Genomic DNA, 21111 nt, shown 5'->3' with positions numbered 1-21111 from the left:
GTTTTCTTGGATTTTTGTTCTTGCACTTCGATTGTTTTGTTGAGGTGTTTTTGTTTAGTTCTGGGTGTGAGCAGGCAATCGAATAACAAAATTTAAAGTTATATGTTTTTTCTCCCTTTTTCTTCCAACCTATGCTATTTGTATAAAGCTGTTCCTGAAGAGAGAAGCAATTTAGTTCATATTTCTCCTGCTGACATCATATTACTGTAGCAGCAATCCAGAGAGGACAAAGCCTCATATTTGCTCCCAATAACATCTCTATACCAGTTACCAAGGACGGCATGATCCTTGGAAAAGAAAACCTATATGTACTATGCCATCTGAAGATAGATAAAATAGTAGGGACTTTAATGCTTTCTAACAGAAAACTGAGTGAATTTTTGATTGTTTTCTGTAACAGTTCAATATTGAAATTGTAGTTAATAAATTTTATTAAATATTTATAAATAAATAATTTATTCTTACTTGTACACTTCTTGTTCAGGATTTCCTTGACAAGGTTTTTGCATAAGTAAGATTTGATTACTTCTGTAATGCTGAGGAAAGGCATTTTATTTTGCCTCAGACCTTGACAGAGTTATGTAATTAATAATTAGAAGCGTTGTAAATCTTACTGTAGTGCCTTTTTAAGCTGTTACAAGGTAGGGTACTGATAAAATTATTAAAAGATACTTTTGATCCTATTCCCATTGATGTAAAATCAATTAAATTCCTTTTCCTATAATATAAATTAGGGTAATGAAATTGTGAAACTGAGTGAGATACTCTGAGAAGTTTAGGAAAAGTCAAATAAAATTGAGATAACTATACTTCAGTTTCTGATGCGAGTTTTATGGACTTTGAGGGAACCTATAGTCAGTTCTTCTCCTATTTCTCATAGCATTCATAGAAACTTAAGGTTGGGATCCACCTAAATAGATGACCAGAGTTGTATCAATCATCTCTCTGAGACATGTTATCATTTCTTGCATGCCTATTCATGGATCCCACAATTCCCTGGGCTGCCTGTTTGATTTTTTTACTGCTCATACAGTTAGAAAAATGTTCCTTACTTTCAATTTGAAAAACCATTTTATGTATATATAAATATATACCTACATGTTTTTTGCAACTTGGGTAGGTCCATTTGATATGAAGGGAATTACTTTAATGTGAGACATGCAGTTCTAATTTTCTGTCTCCATAACAAATTGTCAAAGCTCATTCATGCATTTATTAAATTAAAATTTTCATCCATTTTATTAGAAATTAACATAAATGTACAAATCACAAAAGACATTTGCTCAAAACAAGCAATTCCTTTTCTGTTATGAATAGAGAGGCTGATTTCTGCCTCTGATTTCTTCCTCACCCTCCTGTCTGTGAGGAAAAGGAAAAAAAGGGAATACAATTATTCTGTTTGTACTCAAATGCAAATTCACTTCCAAAAAAGCAGAATGTGCTGGCAGCTTGAGTTGCTAATCTATTTTACTTTTCTAAATAATAAGAAGTTGATCTCCTCAGTGAAAAATGGGAGAGTGGTATAAAACTCTGCACTAAGAAAACTTCAGAAATTATGTAAAAGACACCACAGATTGATTTAAATAGAGTTTTTGCCCTCTGGCTTGGACAGTTGCCATATCAGGGATCAAAAAGGTTTGTTTTGTGAAAATTTGTGTGTCAAAATTAGGTAAGATCTCTGACTCAATTTTTTTATTCTGTTGTTGATCTTTATTTCCTATTTTACTTCTCACACTTCTTTCTTAGAGGATGATGTGTGATTGCATTCATTTGGAATTTATGCTTCTCTGTCTACCTTTGCTGAGAAATACAATCACTCTCTCCTAATGGGACTTCAGTTCTGTATTGAAAGACTGCTCTAGGACAAGATTAGACATCTGTTCTCACTTTGAGAACTTCCATAAGAGAGGATGGCCTTGGAGTTTGTGTGATGAACACAGCCGAACTGCTAAATTCTCTGTAGACTATTTAGAGATAATTCCTAATATATATTTTAAAGAATGGCAGAATTACCTTATCCAAAATAATAAAGTGCACTATAAGTAAGAAGACTTAATTATTTGTATGTTTCCGTATTAAAATAAAATCCTTATATGTACTAAAGCATTTAGCACATAGAGAATTTTTATTCCCTACTACTGGTTTAGAGTTAAACGATGCTTGAATGCTTGAATTAAAGGCTGTGCTTAAATACTTATGTGAATTATAGGCTTGGCTTGGTATGGCTGTGTAGTCATGCCTGAGTAAACTAATAGCAGTAAGTGTAAACAGTAAATAATTCAGATTTGTACACAGTTCTTCCCCACAGACCCTGAATGACTTACGCTCTTTATCCACTTGGTTTCCTGTGTGAAGATGTCAAGCAATTGCTTAACTTCTTGAACTTATATGGCAAAGCCAATCTTTTTTACCATGCCTGCTGAATTATAAATATTGTTCGTCTGAATTACAAAAACAAAACCATAAAAGAAAACCCAAAAGACCCTGAAATGAGAACCTGTTGCCATTTGATTTGTTGTTTATAGTTTTTAGCAAGGTCCCCTGTCTATTGCATATGGAAGTAGTGCAGAACTTCTCTTCTGTTGCATTTTCAAACTGATTTACAGTTGTTCTATTTTGCCAACAATATCCCTGTTCTCTTTATAATTATAGTGCCTGGCAACTAAACCGATGTGGCTGATTCAGAGCCATTACTCTGCCATTAGACTTCTGTACTGAGTATACAGAATATTTTTTATTTTCTTGTTTCACCTTAATTGTCTTCCCTTTGAACCATCTGTTGAACAAGAGGGCTTATTCTCCACCTGCTGTATCTGCATTATACATAACCAGGAGATGCCTAACTGAGGTGTCCTTTAACTATCAGTTAGCACAAGTTGTCAAGCTTAGAACTGAAAATTTTTGGGGCTAGGTATAGACTGTCAGGTTTCCTAGGAGACTGTAACATCCCTGAGTAGGGCTAAAAAGCCTTATAGAGTATCTAATACTTGGCCAAGGCTGTGCTTTATCTTGATACCTTCAATATCTTACTTTACCTTTTTTTATGTATCTATGGAGAAGCATTTTAAGATGGTGTATTAAAACCCTTAAAATAAAACAGGACTAAGCAATGTAGAGGTGTTAACTCCAAAGCCATCATAATGCCTTAAGAGGAAAACTTAGAATATTTTAGTACTTGCTTGTGTTGATTACTGAGTTAAAAATCAGACTAATAATTCTGTAATCACAAAGGTAAGACAGCACTGTATGAATTAAACATTGCTGTAAGGCTTCCCATGCAGTGGAGCATTCTGATGGGGTTTTTGGGCCCAGGTTGAATATGTGTCATTCTTGTGCTATTGGTTTTTCCCTTCCTTGACAAATCAAAATCCTGAACTGAAACTTCTGATTGTCCTTAGTTTATGAGGTTGTTTTCACTGCAATTGTAAGACAGCCTCAGAGAGTTAGTATCAACTCTTAGTGCTGGGTTGGTTTTATCCATCATGTTTGGATGAGTCCCCTTTTAGATGTCAAAAGACAAAAAAAATTCACCATTGGGTTTTTTACTCCCAGTTTCTACAGTACTTTATAGCCTTGTTGCACTTTCTGCATTGCCCTTTTGCCTTCAGACAGAAGACAGTGTAAGAGGGCTTACATCTGATTATCAATAGATTTAAAGTAGTCTTCTGTAGCCAGTAATTACATTTAAAATTATACCTAATCAGGGTCCTTTTCACCAGAATTTTATTCTTCTTGCATTGTGAAATTTCCCCTTTTTATCCTGGCATATAGGTCCACCTCTAAACCATTGTGCAGTGATAGAAATTACTGTCAGACATCTGGGAAGGTGAATCAGTGACAGGAGAGTTTTCTGTGCTTATTTTTTTAATACTTTTTTTAATGCTGAGTAGGCTCATACATGGTACTTTTCTTTACACAGGGAATCCTTCAAACCTAATGATCAGTCAAAAGTTGTACTTAAAAAAATGCATATCTTCTGAGCTCTGTATTTCTCTCCTTCAAACGTCATTCGGAAGAAACAGTCACTTTTTACCAAAGCTCTTTCAGAGAAATTAGCAAACTGCTTCCAGCTGGATCTGATAGATGGCTCCCCAAGTTAATGATCCTTTCCTAATCAGGAGGAACTGGTGGGTGAGAGAGCAAGCAAACAAAAAGCTGGGAGAAATAGTTATGACATTCAAAAAAAGTGCATAAGCCTCTGTTTATGCTATACATGTGTATTTTAAGAAAGTGTTAGGAAAGAGTCATGCTTCACACCTTCCAGTGCTCATGGCTGAGCTCTACTTTGCAGAAGTGCAAAAGAAATTTGATCAAATACTTACACAGAATGATAGGAGAATGTTCTGCCCATTCCTGAGTTGGTCTAGATAACAACCATGATATCTATACTTCTGGCTTGTGCACAGTGATATTACTCCATATTTGATGGGGAAGAATGAAAGACTATTTTAAAAATGCTTCTCTTCAGTTTCAGTGCAAGGGACATTGTGAAGAAAACTCCTAGGACAAATACTCATCTCCTGAAGAACCAAATGGACTCATTTAAGAAAAGCAAAGCAAGAATTCACCTCTCTTTATACAGGGTGAATAGCTGGAATATACAGGAAATTTTGTAGTAAAAAATAAGTTACTTGCAATAGTATGTTTTAATCATATAGGTAATTTATTTCAGAATGTTTGCAATATTAAATTGGATAAATTTAATAGCTCAGTGGTTAAATCTCTTATTAATAGCCAGTTAAAATATTTACTTTTGATCTATGTAGAATTTATGTTGAAAGAGAGGGGATAAAATTTCTATGTCTTAGGTTGAATGACATTAGCTTAGTGTTCCCTTATTATGAATCATATTTGATACAATTGTACCATTGAATTTAGGGTAGTACTTTGACTCATTAGTTGCTTTTTTAGTATCATAGTTCCTCCCCATTATTAGTATGAAATCATAAAGATTCACATAGAAGCTTAGTCTCAGATTTTGTATTATGTTAGTGTGTTGCATGCATTTGGGGATAAAAATGACAAAATACCTGTTAGCAATAAAATAACATAAACAGAAAAGGTTTCACGATAGGTATTAATAATCCCCCCCTTGTAAGTAACAGTTATTGTTTTCATTAAGAATTCAAATAAAATTGTAAATATATGCACAAATTTTGGAATTAAAAAATACTATTTTAGCTGAAAAAAGTCTAAAATTGAGTCGCTATGCCACCTTTAATTGCATATTCTGTGTTTTTAATGTCTTGTGCTTCTGCAGTGTGAAATAGGGCACTGACAGAGACTTATGGGCTTTAAGAATTCTACTGGATGTTTCTCTCAGCTTCTGGTTGCTTTCCTCTTCATCCACTCCTGTAGCTGCTCCTGATTAGCTGAGCCCTTGATCACTTATTGAATTCAGCTGATTAATTTCTCTATAAGAGCCCAGGTAAAAAGATGTGTTTTCTTAAGGGGGAGCCTGGTGGTAGAAGGATAGAGACGTTATAATCTGATCAATGAGGTGTAAAGGAAGATATAGGTTCTCTAGAACCTGAGTAGGCTTAAAGGGTTTTGAATCTCTGAAGAGTACATCCTCTGTAAGAGTGGGAAGAATAAAAGTAGTTGAGAAGAATTGAAGGCTTTTATTTTCTGATTTGCTTTGAAGTGCTTTTATTTGTTCTTTGCTCTCCTTCTGGAAGAGACAGAGGTATAGTAGCCTGAGGTAGGTACTAAGCAAGCCAAGTGTCTGATGATGAGAACTAACATGGGAATGAAAGGCTGGAATAGAAATTCTGTGCTTTGCCAGGAACAAGCAGATAATTTCTTTGGGGAAGCACAAAGTGTCTAGTTTCTGAAGCCAACTCCACAGTGTTGTGATGTTAGAACCACTGAGTACATCTGTCTTGTCCCTACAAGGGTGTTCAAGGAGCCAAGAGCAATAACATCTGGTTTCCTTGTTGTTTCTTCTGGAAAGTTGGACACCCTAAACTTCAGTGCTAAAGTTGCATTCTGAAAACATGAGTGGGTGTTAGGGGTGCTGTAATGTAAAGGAACTCAGTATCTGGGTTCCTCATAGTGATTGAAAGGCATATTGCTGGAACTGATCCATTTGTTCATAATTTTGCTATGGATAAAAAAGGTCTTAACCTAATTTACAGTTGAAATATTTCTATATAAAATGGCTTTAACCTGATTGCATGTCTGGATAGAGGAAAGTTAGATGAATTGGGTGACTTCAGAGAGACTTTTGAGTCTTGTTGTCTGTACTTACTTTCTGTTTTTGTACTGGAAATAACAGGAGTCTTGCTAAAGATATTGCAAGAAATTTCTTAGAGGTGTTCCAGACACAGTGTAATATTTGAAGTTCAGTGTAACTTTTTTTTGTCTTTGTAGTACATTTTTTTGCTGTCAGTTTGAGGCAAATAATTATTTTGCTTTGTTGTAGGGAAAGGTGAACATGGGAAACCATACCCTCTTACAGAGGAAGACCATGATGATTCTGCTTATAGGGAAAATGGCTTCAACATATTTGTTAGCAACAACATAGCACTGGAACGATCCCTGCCAGACATCCGACATCCTAAGTATGTAAACTGTTTCCTGGACTATTTAATATTTAAGATTTTATCTTTCTGTATCTCTAAATAAGTTGTTTTCCAGGAAGGTAAAACATAAACAGTCAACAAAAAATAGTGATTCCATTTTACAGGAAGGGGGAAATTTACCACTGACGTTAAATCATTTGCGCTGTCTTTTAAAATGACTTCTTATCTGATTAGTTACACTTTAAGAATATAAAAGGCCTCTTTTTATTACAAAATGATTTTTATTAAATTTCTTTGTAGTGAATTGGACTAAAAAGCATTCACAGAGTTTCTCGTGTTCTCATTTGGTTAATAGCTGCAGATCTTTGGGGAGCAGAGTGACAATTTGTATATAGTTTTTGGCTGTGATTGCGAAGTGTTTATTCTGTTTTGTTACGTAAATTTTAAACAATAACTGCCGAGTGCAGATACATCAGCTGATTGATGAAGCATGGAATTATGTAAAAACAGAGTGTGCATGATGCACAGGCAGAATTTGGGGGCACTGGATGATGGTATTGTTCCCTAAAGCACTAATATTACACAGAAAAATTGGATGAAGGTTATTCTGGAAAATAACTACTGAGCTAAATATTGTCATAAAGCAAACCTAACTTGTTTTTCATGTTCTTTAATTTTTGGCTCCTTCATACAATGAGTAGAACTTCCTATCTGTGACAGGAAAAGGGGCACCATTGCCTTTGTGGCTCTGGGCTCTTATCCTCTAGAGTCATTCTGAAGCTGAACTCTGAAGAGGGAGCTGATTTGATTTGAGTCTCCTTTTTCTGCTCTTTTAATTGGATGTTATGCAGCTGGTGTATGGGGGAAAGGTACAGGAGTGAGGCAAAACTAGTTGTCTCCATGACTGTTTGTATTTGCCTTGAGATACAATTCTCTCTGTTATACAAAGATTCATGTTAAGATATCGTCCCACTTCTTATTTTGATATGAGGAGTTGTCAGAGAACAGAGCTGAAGTTCTCAGTGCAGGGAGAAGAGAAACATCATGGCAACTAACAATTATTTTTCTGTCAAATGTGCAACTATCTTTTTCAAAAAATTAATAGTATGTAAATATTTGCATAGTAAGGGTTTAAAAGCAGAAATTCACAGCAGAGGAATTAACCTTTTTTTAGAGATGTTTCTAGTTTATTTTAATTGTTAATTGTCTGATTTAATTGTTGCATTGTTTTGAGAAAAAAACTGTGTCTCTGTCTCTCTTAATTTGTAAACAATATATTAGTATTGTTGGCATAGGATTAAGTAAAAAGAAATATATTGTTAAAACATGCTGTTTTATATACATTCTTTGTGTTCTGCTTTACAAATTACCTGAAATTATGTAATGAGTGCTTCTAAGAAGTTCTCATGTACAGCTGTATAGTATTGAAGCTGTAGTAGGTTACATTGTCGGTATAATACATATGTTCATCAAGCAATCTCCTCTGTTAGCAAAACTGCAGAGGATAATGACTGAACACAAAAGGAAGCTGTCAGGTTTATCATCCCTTTGTGGTTTTGTAAATTGGTCTTTTGGCAGCTTCTTTCTCACCTGCTGCTGTCCTCACAGTCCCTGACATTTCCATGCATGTCCCCAGAAGCGATGTGTTGTCAGAAGTAACGCATTAGGAACGAGCCAGTGCCGCACCAGCCTTTCTCTGCCCTCTTTTCCCCAGCACAAATCTTTCTCTGACTTGCATCTAAGCATCACATTTGGGAAGCTTGTATCCTTAGGTTTCTACGTTGTTTCCATGTTTTGATTCAGCCAGGTTCCTGTGGCATACAGTGAAATCTTATATGGTGGATGTTTTAGTAGTGTCCTGACTGGACTTGAGTGATGGCCTTCTAACCTTTCTTATGTTAAATGCTCCTAATGCAGGTAGCCCATTAGTTAATTGATTGTATCACTTAGCATCTAAAGGTAAAGAGAAAAAATGTTCTTGTGCTATAATTGCCTACTAAGTAGTGCATCAATTAAGGTAACAAAGCTGGGCTCAATACTTCTGATGACTGTACCTTGAAGCATCGGTGTTGCTTGAACTTCCAAGAGACACAGAAGTCTGACAGTGCTTTCTGACTTACTGTTAGAAACAAACACATCTCTTGGCTGCTGTGTGTTAAGTATGGCTGGTCTCAAACTGCACTTCACTTTTGGAAATGTCTCCTCTCTTCAGAAGTGTGTGTGAAATGTGAAGTAGTTCACATCTTGTTGTGCTGGTTTTGGCTGGGGTACAGTTAATTTTCTTCACAAATTTGCATGTCATCCGTGCTAGAGGCTGGGGCTAAACCATGGTACTAAGCGAGTTGCTTTCAGACAAGCCATTGGAAAATCATATAATTTCTGTCTAAGAAACACCATAGTAGATATATCAGGTGTGATATAGCAGGCAGATCTAGTTTGGCCAGCTTTTGAACCTTATAAAGGGTTTGGCTTTGTGGAGCTTCTAACTGCTTTGAGGCCTTTAGCTGTCATCTTATGAAAATTTATGAGACATGCTAGCATTATAAACTTTGAGTTTTGATCCTCTGTTTCTATTTAGTGCATCTGTCTCTATTTAGTATTTAGCCATTTGCACACAAAAAACGTTTGTCTTCTGCTGAAGGTGGATTTCCTGAAAATACTGTCTTTGATATGTTTTATAGAACCAGATAGAATGGTTTTATTGCCATCAGGAGAGAAAATTCACAAAATTACCCTTCAAATGCAATAAAACTGAGTGGTAAATCCTGTAATTTGAGTAAAAACTTATTTAAATCCAAATAGAAGCTGCAGTGCTTTCTACATTTTTCTAAAATAAAATCAAAAATATTTTATTCCGAAGTCAAACCAAAGAAACTTTAGGAACCACTTCCAAGTGTTTAATTTTCTGGGAAGTATGTAAGAGCAGCAGAAAAAGCTTGTTCTTTTTGATCCAAACAATCTTTCTGAGTTTCTTTGGAAATTGGGCTCAGCATTTGCAAATAACACCTTCTGCAAGGGGATGGGTGGAACTAAAAAAATGCTTAGATGGTTGAGCTTGAGAAATTCAGGTCTTCAAGTGTGTTTAATAATACTCTTCTGTTTTTCCTTTGATGTTTGAAATGCTTCAGCAAGATGTTGTGATTGATTCTTCTTTCTTTTTTAAGACAGCAAAATGCGTGTTCTGTAAAAAAAATCTGTAGTGAAATGAAACAGTTAACTTCTATTTTAAGGCTGACATGACCTTTTCTGCATCTTTAATAGGTTTTTATTGGATCCTTCTAATATCTCCCATGCTTATTTTCTCTTGTAGCCATGCTCAAAGAGTATTTTTTCCATTTTTGAGTGCTCTTTGATGTCTTCTTTCTGTTCCACTCTTCCGTGAAAACCTTGGCACAATGGGTGCTGAGCTACATTAGCTAATTCTCTGTTCTCTGCCCACAGTCACCTGTGTCTTTAAGTTTAAACAAAAAAAAAAAAAATTCGAACAAAACAACTTCTTTTTTTTTTCCTTAATTCGAAATAACAATCTAAAAGAAGCTCATCACCTCAGTTTATTTGGTGTCAGGACTGATGTACTGATAATAAGAGTTTTGGTCACCTAAAGTGAAAGGCAACATTGAGTTTTGGGTAGTATTGAGAGAAAGCAATGGAATTAATATTTAGGAGTTAGAAATTCTGTACCAATATAAAAAGTGTTTCACAACCCACAAGAAGAGTATTTTCGTTCACTTCTCTTTTCACCTGCTTTGTCCCACTTTGTGTAGTCTAGAATAAACAAACCTGCGAATGCTAGGGAAAAAGTTGGCAGTATTATTTTGTATTATAGAAAGAGAGATGCTACTTATTCTAATAATGAATGTACCAGTTGAAATTAATTCTTATCTTCTCCACGTTATCAAATATTCTACTATTCATACCAGCCTTGTTTAAACAAACAAAACTGAATCTGACTCACATTTTGAATTGCGTTCTAAATGTGATTTTAATGAGGGTTTGGGGAAGGATTGCAATCATCTAGTCTGAACAGTGAATATGAATTTTGTGACCTATCCTGTTGCAAGCTCCAAAGTCTTTTTGTACTAGACAATCAATTTTTAAGCTTTTTGTCATCGAATCAAGGAGTTCAAGTTAGTCCCAATTAGATACCAGTACATTTGCAAGCTTTATAATTTGAAATACTTTGTTTTGTATGCTTGTATATCTTAATTTCAACGATGTGTCTCCTTTTATCTAAAATTTGTAGGTTAATTGCTGATAACCATATCCTGGAGTGCATCAAGGGCCGTGTTGGGAGCCAGGCGAGGGAGGGGCTTGTCCTGCTCTGTGCTAGTGCAGCCTCACCTTGAGTCCTGTGTACAGTTTTGGGGAGCACAATGTAAGAGAGATAAAAAAAGCTATTGGAGAGATCCAGATACTCTGCATCTTCCAGAGTATGATGAAGATGCAGGATCTAGAGGTGGAGCTCTATAAGGCATGGCTGAGGTCACTTGATCTATTCAGCCTGGAGGAGACAGAGTGGAGACCTTATGACAGACCTTATCCCTCATGAGGGAAAGAAGGGCAAGCACTGATCTCTCTTCTGTGGTTACCAGTGACAGGGCTCCAAGGAATGGCATGAATCTGCATCAGGGGAGGTTTAGGATGGTTATTAGATCAAAGGTGTCTTTTACTCAGAGGGTAATCAGGCACTGGATTGGGCTCCCCAGGAAAGTGGTCACAGCACCAAGCCTGAGAGAGTTCAAGAAATGTTTGGAAAATGCTCTAAGACAAATGGTGTGATCCTTGGAGTTGTCTTGTGCAGGCCCTTGATGATCCTTGTGAATCCCTTCCAGCTCAAGCTGTTCTATGATTCTGTGTCTTGGGTAGTCTTAGATCAGATGTGCAGATACTCCCTGGCTTGCCTGAGTAATCTATCACAAGAAATCTGGTCCATCCCTGGACATAGATAGATTCATTTGGTAATGAAATTCTTAGCATGCTTGTTGTACATTAAAAATGTCCAACCTGATTCTTGTAATGTCTGGTTTTTAGTCTGTATGGGTTGGAGTCAGTGTTTCTAATCCTTTTCTGCTGGTCGTGCAGTTGAAGTGCTGGCCTTTCACTGTCACTCCCAGCCCAGCAGTGTTCCTTTTTAGAAGTCTGAAATATGCTCATCTTTTTTAGGTATGAAATTTTTCACAGATGAAGTGCATTTTCATAATCAAATAAATAAGAGCATTTAGCTAAGGGCTGGTTACATCTTCTGTGTCCTGAACACTAATGAGGTTTTATTTCTTTCTAATAACAAAACTGAATTTCATTCCATGGGTTCTGCATAACTGAAACTCTCCTTTTCAGTAACAGAAGCTGAGACAATGCCCTAATGGTTCTCTCTCAAAACATTTGAATGCAGTGTGGTTGCTCTCCATTGTATTTTCAAAAGAGGCTAAAATGAATATGTAATAGGATTTCTCCAGGCAATATGTTATTTGATTGACACCATTTTTGTGTTTCTTTAGAGTAGTTGCAGAGTTAACAGGGTTGGAGTTGCTCTTAATCTCCGTGTTTTAGTAGGCTTTGCAAAAATTCTAATGTTAATAAAATTATGGAAAAGGGATATAGTTAGATACATAGGTAGGCAGTAGTACATATCTGAATGGCCTAAAAAAGAAGTTATTCCATTATATATAGTTAATTTCTTTTTATAAATACAGCCCATTTGTCACAATCTAGCCTATGTAATTTGTCCCTAAAACTCTAATGTAAAAGTTTATCTTAGATCCAGTGCTCCAAGATAAATTCAAGTTAATTCGTTTTGCAGTCTGTGGTCGTAAAGACAGGTTGGGGTTTCCCTGCCTTGCTAAAAAAGAAAAAAATAAAAGATCCAACTTAATCATTTAAGTATGCTGAGCTTTAAAATATTCAGTAAGTCTTATGGAAGTAATTGGTTTTTTGTATCGATCTTCTGTTGAATTTTTGATCATATGGTGGAAGAAACAAAGATAGTAGAAGGCTTTTTCTAGTTCTTATTAATTTTGGGGAATCAGACATGTCTTCAGACACACATACACATTGCATTGCTTCATACCACTGATTACTAGTATTAGCTTGATTTATCTGGCCACAGAGCAACCTGTTTAAACTCAAGGTGTGCTTTTAGTGAGTAGTGGAAAAGATAGATATTATTAGTGTGCTTTTCAAACTGTTTGGTGTAGTTGTTAAATAGTGTAGTGAAAGTGAAAATTCATATGGTCCAAGATACGATGGGCAATGTCCCCATTTTCAAGCCTGACCAGATTGTTCTTTGCAATTGCTTCAGGGCATCCCATTTGAAGTGCAGCTCCTCAAAACAGGATCAGGAATATTTTATACCCAAGAAAACCTATGGCTTTCTGTCTCTGTCATGCCTGCTGTCTCTTTCTCTGCAGGATATGTATTGATAGGAAAAAATAACATGGAATAGTTTCCAAGTGCTTTCTGGATGCTTGTGTGTCTTTTTTTTTTTTAAGGCAGCATCAGCAAAAATGTGGCTGAAGACTGATGATTCCTGTTCCCTCCTTTTATTGAGAAATACGCTGCAGTGTTAAATAGGCCAGTGAGGAGAGTCCAAGCCTGATGGGCCTGTTTCTGTTTGCTGAAAATTATTTGATAAAATAAATAATCTGTTTATACACATGAAGAAAAGTAGTTCTTGTGTGTTTAGATGCCTTGCATGTTAGTTAGACTCCAGTAAATCCTCCTATGCTGCTGGGAAAATAGCAAGCTGCAGTAAACATAACAGTGAAATTTCAACTTTATGGGTGCAGGTATTCTGAAGAATATTTACCCTCCAGCCAGTTCTGTACATCTGGGTTAGCCAAGTCTATTAGCATTGGCAATGGTTAAAGCTTGAACTTCTGTCAAGTAATACAATAGTAATATTGGGAAGTACATCCATCTTTGCTGAGATTGGTGTGGAATGTGGGATATTCTGGGGTTTTGTATCTGAAATTCATAGATGAAAGTGATGATATATGTTGTTAATATAGGAGTTTTATGAAGAGCCTCAGTATACCTTACCTCAGGAAGGTAGTACATTCTCAGCAGTACATTGGCAATGGCAACACAATTTGCTTTTGCATCTCGTATAATAAGGACAGGAGATGTGCAGCAGTGCTGGATTGGAAAAACAACTTCTATTTTGCCTGATTTGATTGTGAGTAAGCTTCTTGAGCTCCAATTTTCTGAAGGCTGTGCTGCCACAGGATGTGGTAGTAGGCATGAGAATTTACTGATCTTGTTGGCACATGGCCCAACAGCTTTTTTCACAGCATTTGCTCCCTTGTTTGCCAGCTCTGATTTCTTTATTATAAACACTGGTCAGGCCTAGTACTATCTTGCCCATTGTCTCTTTTATTGTGTAGAGAGATGTAAGCCTGAGCACATACTGCAGTGAAAAGGAGAGGTGAAGAGATGTAGGTAGATCACAGAAAGACTGTCTCTGAAAATGGAGCATTTAATGCTTAAGCAAACTGGACATAGTAAATCTGTGTGCCTGATGGGATGTACCCATGAATGCTGAGGGAACTGATGCCTGTTTGAGGCTCCTCTCAATCACAGCAGCTAAGAGAAGTACTTGAGAACTGATGCAAAACTGGGAGGAGTGGCTGAGCTTCTAGAGGGTTCCTAGAAGCCTATGGGGTACCTAGGGAATATAAGGACAAGTGGTAATAAGATAACTTGGATTTCTGAAACAGAAGTTAAAGGGTAATTGAATGTCACAGGTTGGTTTGTTCCTGAAGTAGCATGCTTTAAAATGCACTTTGAAGTGACAAAAACATGAATTCTAGTCCTGTTTCTTCTTCAGCCAGGAAAATGACCTTGGACTCAAAATAGAGACTTTTATTGATTATGTTGAGGTCTGCCTTACTTGTGAGAGACAATCAGATAAGTATGCTAGAGCTGAATGAATGAATTTTAACTAGATTTGTATTTCTCTGATCTCCTCTTAAAAAAAATGTTATGAGGGTATTTGCTTGTGTATGTATTAAATAAATTGGTCTGATGTTATTTTTGAATTCAAAGGTAACAAAGTGTAAGGTTTAAGCTAAAATATAATTAGAGTACTAGGATGCCTTCTTATGTGCACTTGCTAATGAGGAATGTTGAGACAGTATAAAATGACTACATGTGTTATTTCCCAAGCCTCCTAGATTTAATACATATGGGTGAGTAGATAAGTTTCTTAAAACATAAAAACGATATTTTTTAATTTATAACATCTTTTGATAAATGAAAACAAAACTTTTTAAACGTAAATGTGCTTTATGTAGATAGAGTTTATCTGACTCTTCCCTTGGTTATAGTAACTTTTTGGTTTGAAGGACAAAGCAAGGCAAACTCACAGACTTTGATTTTTCCAGAGACAGAGAGTGCTAGCTAAAGAGACTGTACATGACAGACCAAAATGAGGCAATTTGACAAAAGTTAACAAGCACCTAATTCAGCTCCATCAGTTCTGATGAATTTCATGCTGAGGGAAGTCATAGGGTACAGGACTTTGCCGCCTTAGTTCCCAAGACATGTTGATAATGCATTTAATAGCAATTTCACAGACGATTTCTACTGTACAATTTGTTTTTCTTCTTTTTCTCAAAAATAGTACTAATGTTTTGGAGAAGGTTTATTCTAGTAAAGTGTTGTGACATTTATTGAGGCCCATACCCAGTAATGCCGGCTTGCTTCCCAGCTGTGAGTCACTGTGAAAAGAAAGATTACTTTCCCTGCCATCAGCTCACACCCAAGCTAATTTTACAGCCTTGTCAAATAGCAGGAGAAATTACTAGTTATCACTACTTAATCAGGCTCAGCTGACAAGACTAGATTGGAACAGAAACATGGTGTGACTGAAGCTTGTTGCTGTAAATTGAATACTTTGACATGCTAAGACAATTACTATGTAAATTTCACTGGGAAATGTTTTGTTCTGGTAGCTTATAGAGGTCTCCTCAGTACCTGGGGGCCCAGTGGCTGCTGTAGTTTCTTTTAATAAAGGGAAAGAAAAGTTCAGATCTGAAAAAGCAGCTTAGTTAAGAGAGCGGGAGCTGAAAAAGCCAGTGGGGAAAAAAAGGTTGAAAATCTCTTTCTGTTTTGCTTTAACTTTCTCTGGCACTTCCTGTAAGAGGAGAAAATTGGAGATGGGCTACTTTTATGATGCAGAAACTCCAGTAGTAGGCTGCTACCTCGTTTCCCAAATCCAGCAAAAGGATGTCTGTGAGGCACTTAACTTCTCCTATGCTATTATCTATCAGGGCACTTTTCAAGGTTGTTGATCTGTTTGGAAGGCACAGAGCCTGGTAACTGACCACAACATTGCTAGTGGTATCCCTTAAGGTGCATAAAACATTTTTGATATCTCTACAGGGTCAAGCAAATTGCTGGTTTTATGAATCAGCTTTTGCTGTCAAGTGGCTGGAATGGTGCCAGCACTGCTCTCCTTTCTCATCATTTTAGAAGCCTGTATTCTTTCATTTTGTCTTCTACAGAGGCAGTATATTTCTGCAGGTTTCTATTAACTGTGATGCTGTAAAGAGGGAGGATTTTGAAGTTCTGTATCTTTTCCTAAGCTCATGTGATGAGGACTGTTCTTATTCCTTGAAGTAAAAAAATGCTGTTATTTGTGCCCAGTAGAGTAGGCTAACCTACAAAATGAAATCGTAATAGTCTTAGGATTCTTACTAGTGAATAAGAAAGAAGTGTAATTACAGTTCTTTTTCACCACTTCTCTTTTTATGAATGGTTGTCTTTTCAGGCTGTATTTTAAAGGTGCCTGCTGCAGATAGCTTCATGGTGTTTCTGAGACAGTTTTTTTTCTTCCTCAGGCAGGTTAATATTTCAGGAATAGAGGAGCCTCTTGCTATAACCTTCTAAAAGTCTCCCTGCAACTTTTGAAGCCAACTCTAAAATTGTTTTGTTCAGGAACTTGGTTTTGATTCTTGTTTCAACACCACAGAAGAATTCTCTATCTCAAAGGAAAAATTAAGTCAATATTGAGTGTTTTAAAGCAAGTTAAATGGCGTGACTGTGTACTGTTTCTATGAATAAGCCTTGAACTCCTGGAGCCAAGTGCCCAGCTCCAAAACCAAAGTGTAGGCGCAGCATGCAAGGCTGGTGAAAAGTTCTACTTCGTCAATTATGTGTAATTTTTTTATTATTATTATTTTTTTTATTTTTTTTATTTTTTTAGAGAAAATGGGTTTCATAAGCAGCCATCTTCTGGTGTCTCTTTGGCTGGTGTGCTTAATAAACAGTATTGTGCAGCTTTCTGAATTCAGTTTTTCAAAACAGTAAAAAATTACAAAATTGAATAATACATGTGATTAGTGCTTAATTATGTTTCTAATAGAAGGGAGAGAGGAAGGAGATTCTTTGGACAGGAATTGAATTTCAAAGCAGTAAGTACAACTTCACAATATGGAAGCGGCTTGTGGACTGGTAGATTGTGCCTCTGTTTGTAAAAATCTCATCCAGAAGTCTCTGAGGGACTAATTTAATGGTGTAGGGATATTCTTTGATAGAAAATACCAGGTATTAAATTCTGAAATATCATTGAAAGAGAGACTAAATTGATTGAGGGTAGCAATATTTGAAACATAATTCAGGGTTCATAACTTTTGGTTCATTATAATCTTGAAAATGACATTGTATCTGACTCATCAGAATATTCACCATTTGATACCAATTTTTGGTGGTTCGGGGATTTTTTTTACACAAGTGTTGTTGGCATTTATAAAATATTTTTGGCAAAGTCCACATTACTGGTAGTATTTAATAATTCTGAGTATTTGTGCAGTGGCAATGCATAATGCCCCATGCATTTCCTCTTCTAAACTCCCATTGTTCTGAATGGTAACGTCATACCTTCGGTAAGAAAATACAGGTGTGAGCTACTTAACTAGCAGCATGACTGTTGCTTATCATGGTTATTTTCTTGCTAAGTATCTACCAAGACATTTCAGATGTAACACAGAAGTCATTCTGAGACTTAAGACTTCAGTGAATAAACTTGAAGAAATCTTTTATTTATGCCAAGAAATTTTCAATTTTTCTACCTTGGCTACTGAACCTACTATTCAGTGTTGTTCCATGAATGAGTGCTAGTGTGCTGCACTAAAATATGCTATGTTTAAATGAAATATAAGAGGCATCTTCAGGAAAGCCTCTGTTGTACCTTACTAAGGCCATCAGTAGTATTCTGTTAAGGTTATGCTGAAAAGGCTTCTGCTGAGTAGGAGCCCTTTTCTAGTTTCAGTTGTCAGGTTCTTCACGCCTTGAATAGCATTCCTGCCATGAGTCCTAGCTATATACTGTTGCTTCTTCATCCCCTTATCCCCTTCCAACTTGTTGATTCAGGCTTTTAGATACTGCCCTCTAGAAATAAATGACCTTGCTTTTGAAAGGGCTTAAAATAATATATTTTGGTGGCAGCCATTTATTTGTTTTGAAAAGTAGAGCCAAAAGGGGAGTAGTTACTTGTCTGAACTCTTACTGAAGAGTTCTACGTTTCTAAGTGTCTAGGATGAGTGCATTGTGTAAAATACAAAAATTTAAACTATACACTTTCTTTAAATTAAAAAAAGAGTTCACCTAGAGAACCCAATGGACATCCTCTTCCCAGTTTGCCTGTATAACAGGACAACATGTAGTAGGATTATACTACTGAAGTAAATTGTTTTGGTTTAATAGTTAACTTGCTGAATAATGATGAGCTAGTTTTTTCCCTTGTTTTGTGTGGTCAAATGTGTCACTGTGGAACTCAGCAATAAGACGGACATCCAGTCTCCAATAAAGAAAGTATTGCTAAGGGGTTCCATAAGATGAGGGTGATCAATGGTACAGGCAGCATAGTCCTAAACACTGAAGGCCTCTGTGTTTTAAAGTTCTTAAGAGAAGAGTTGGCAAGTTACTTGCATATGATAAGACTGCGTGGGGGAAAGGACAAGAGAGATAACATGCCCGTACGTTGCTGGATTCCAGTCCTGGCTGTGAAATGGGCAGGCTGTTTAAATTCACCAGCCTAGTCTGGCAGTCTGTAGAGCTAGGAACAATCCCAAATTCGCCCTCTGGAGAAGACTGGAGGCCTAGATTTATTCAGTTAGGATGAGCCACAGGATGTGCAGGTGTTTGCTGCTTACACTGCACTGGGTGCTGATGGTGTGGCATGGCACATGCCTAGAGATACAAGCATAGATATGAGCTAAGCTGACTGATCAGGATTTCTTGGAATAATTTGTGGAAGACAGCATCAAACCTTCAGCACTTAAGCCTCCAGTTCTGTAAATGGTCATTTACTGGCCACAAATGAGGAGACTGCATTAGTCCTGTAGCCGAACAAGATAAGCTGAGGAAGACATAGTGTGAGGCTTCTGAGAAAAGTGAATGAGTAGTTCCTCAAACATGGAACATTAAAAATACTGCTGGACTGAGCTCTTTGGTTATCTGAAGAAACACAAGTATGGAGGTAAGGATAAAAGTGAGGAAAAATATAATGAAAACAGTGGAAGACTAGTCAAATAATGTACTCTTAGCGTCCTTAAGTATTTATCCTCTTATCAGTATGGGAATGATGAGCATAACTACATAGCCAGGGCTGATTACAGAAAACACTTTCATGGAAATTACAGTGATCAAAGCCAAAGTGAAAAATCAGTTCGATATACTAATTTCAGGTAAACTGATTTAGTTCTCTGCCCTCAATCCCAAAATTATAAAATATCATGGCAAGTTTTTCTTCTGAAACTTTGTGTGTGTTTATACTAATATATATATATATTTTAAAACAAGTCATTTTATGATACATATATATAGAATGAGTTAACAAATAGCCTGTCTTCATCTTCATTTGCCATTTAAATCAGTCTTGTTAGTGCAGAGTTCTCATATGTTATTTTAAAAGTTAGTCCAGTTTAAAGTGCCACTAAGGCAAAAACTAGTCCTGAGAGAAACAAGCTAAAAATAGTAAATAATACACTCCTATTAAATAGTTTTGAAAAACCTAGTATTTTTATCCATTTTTCAGTTCCCCACTGATTTTTTTAAATTCCTTAATCAGAATATGATGTGACACTAAAGCTCTGTAGTAGTATATTTGCCTTTATCAGTTGAGCTATGATTTCATAATTAAGAGGAAAGCTTAAAGTAATGTTGATTGACATCAGCTATGTTACAGTCTTTTCTACACTTAGTTATGTCTTGGAGCAAACCCCTACTTCACTGAAACTGGCTGAACTGCCTATCTGTCCATCTTAAATCTACTAACCTCTTTTGAGTATTGGTTTTAGGATTTATTTCCAGGCCTCTATGAATTTTGTACTATTTCAAGCCTCAATGAAAATCAGTGTGGTCTTTGGACACTTTATTCTGCTATTCAAACTACCTGAATGATACTTACTGTCCACATAAAGTCTACATTCATTTAGTGTGCAAGTAATTTGCTATGTCTTTATGTGGAGGATGACAATTGGAGTTACTGTGTGCAAGTACTGTAGTTTGCTAAAGTGATACAAATTTGACTTAATTTTCCACCGAAGTTTTTAGGCTCTGGGAAAAAATATTATTTTTCTCGGTAGTATTGTAAGTATTTCTGTAGGTTGTCAGTTTTGTTTAATGTGTATACCATAATTTAGACAGTTTTACCCAATATATATGAGATTATGGTACTCTTTTATACATAACATTTTTCCTTTCTACACCAAACTTTTATTTTTTATTTTAGTAAATTTTCTTAAAATTGCATTCTTCGGGAAGTATTAAAAAATCTTGAATTGCAATTTCTGATTTCTTTGGAGACTCAAGAATTTCCCTTTTGAAACAAGAAGCAATGTCTGTAGCTTCCAAGTAGTCTGTTTGCAGCCAGTGTATTTGGTATCTCTTCTAAAGCTCAGAATATAAAGAAGCACACTCATGGACTTGGAGCAAATGGTGCATGCATTATATACGTTTATTCTCATGAAAACATATTGCTTTATTCAGTGTCTCAGCTGTGTAGGTCTAACTGCATCTTTGTTGCAGTTCATGGGTCTTTCCTGAGCATTGCAGCTATTCATCAGGTCTGTCCTGCAGCCCATCACAGAACAGAGCTGGCTGCCCTCTGCTACAGACTATGTTGAATAGAACTTCAAATAAAATGGATTTCATGTTATGCTTTTTGAAACAGTGATCTTCTATTGCAGTTAGAGTCTCATGTCAGGAGAACAAGGGGCTAAAAATGAGCAGAAGTCCACTTGCTGAAAAAGGGCAAGTAAACCACTATTATGAAACCTAGCAGAAAATTATGAAGTTTAAAGTTTTATTTCTAGGAATTTGAAGTTTGGCCTGTTTGGTTGGTTAGAGGTTTGTTTGTTTGTTTGTTTGTTTTTGTGGGTTTTTTTTTGTGGGTTTTTTGTTTGGTTGGTTGGTTTTTTGGGGTTTTTTTTATTTTCTTTTAAGTAGAAAAAGGACATGTTGGTGGTTTGTGGTTTTCACAGCTCTTACTAGAAATCAATTCATATATAGCCAGATACCTTTGCAATGGCAATCAAAAGTAAATGTAAATGAGGATCAAAGGTCAAAGTTGTATGATGGAGAAATG

General features: G+C 36.2%; 1 protein-coding gene across 1 annotated transcript in view; it reads left to right on the top strand.

Moving 5' to 3' along the window:
- Positions 1 to 21111, top strand: part of GALNTL6 (polypeptide N-acetylgalactosaminyltransferase like 6) — a 432734-nt gene that overhangs the window by 176523 nt on the left and 235100 nt on the right. Inside the window, exon 4 of the mRNA XM_066185979.1 lies at positions 6425 to 6563. Within this exon, the coding sequence (XP_066042076.1) occupies positions 6425 to 6563 (139 nt within the window). The remainder of the gene's footprint in view (positions 1 to 6424; positions 6564 to 21111) is intronic.

Source organism: Chamaea fasciata, unplaced genomic scaffold, assembly GCF_029207755.1.
Source record: "Chamaea fasciata isolate MVZ Bird 193981 ecotype frontalis unplaced genomic scaffold, bChaFas1.0.hap1 SCAF_6, whole genome shotgun sequence".
Classification (NCBI taxonomy): domain Eukaryota; kingdom Metazoa; phylum Chordata; class Aves; order Passeriformes; family Sylviidae; genus Chamaea; species Chamaea fasciata.
The sequence above is the reverse complement of the archived record's forward strand: the minus strand, read 5'-3'. Positions and strand labels throughout refer to the sequence as shown.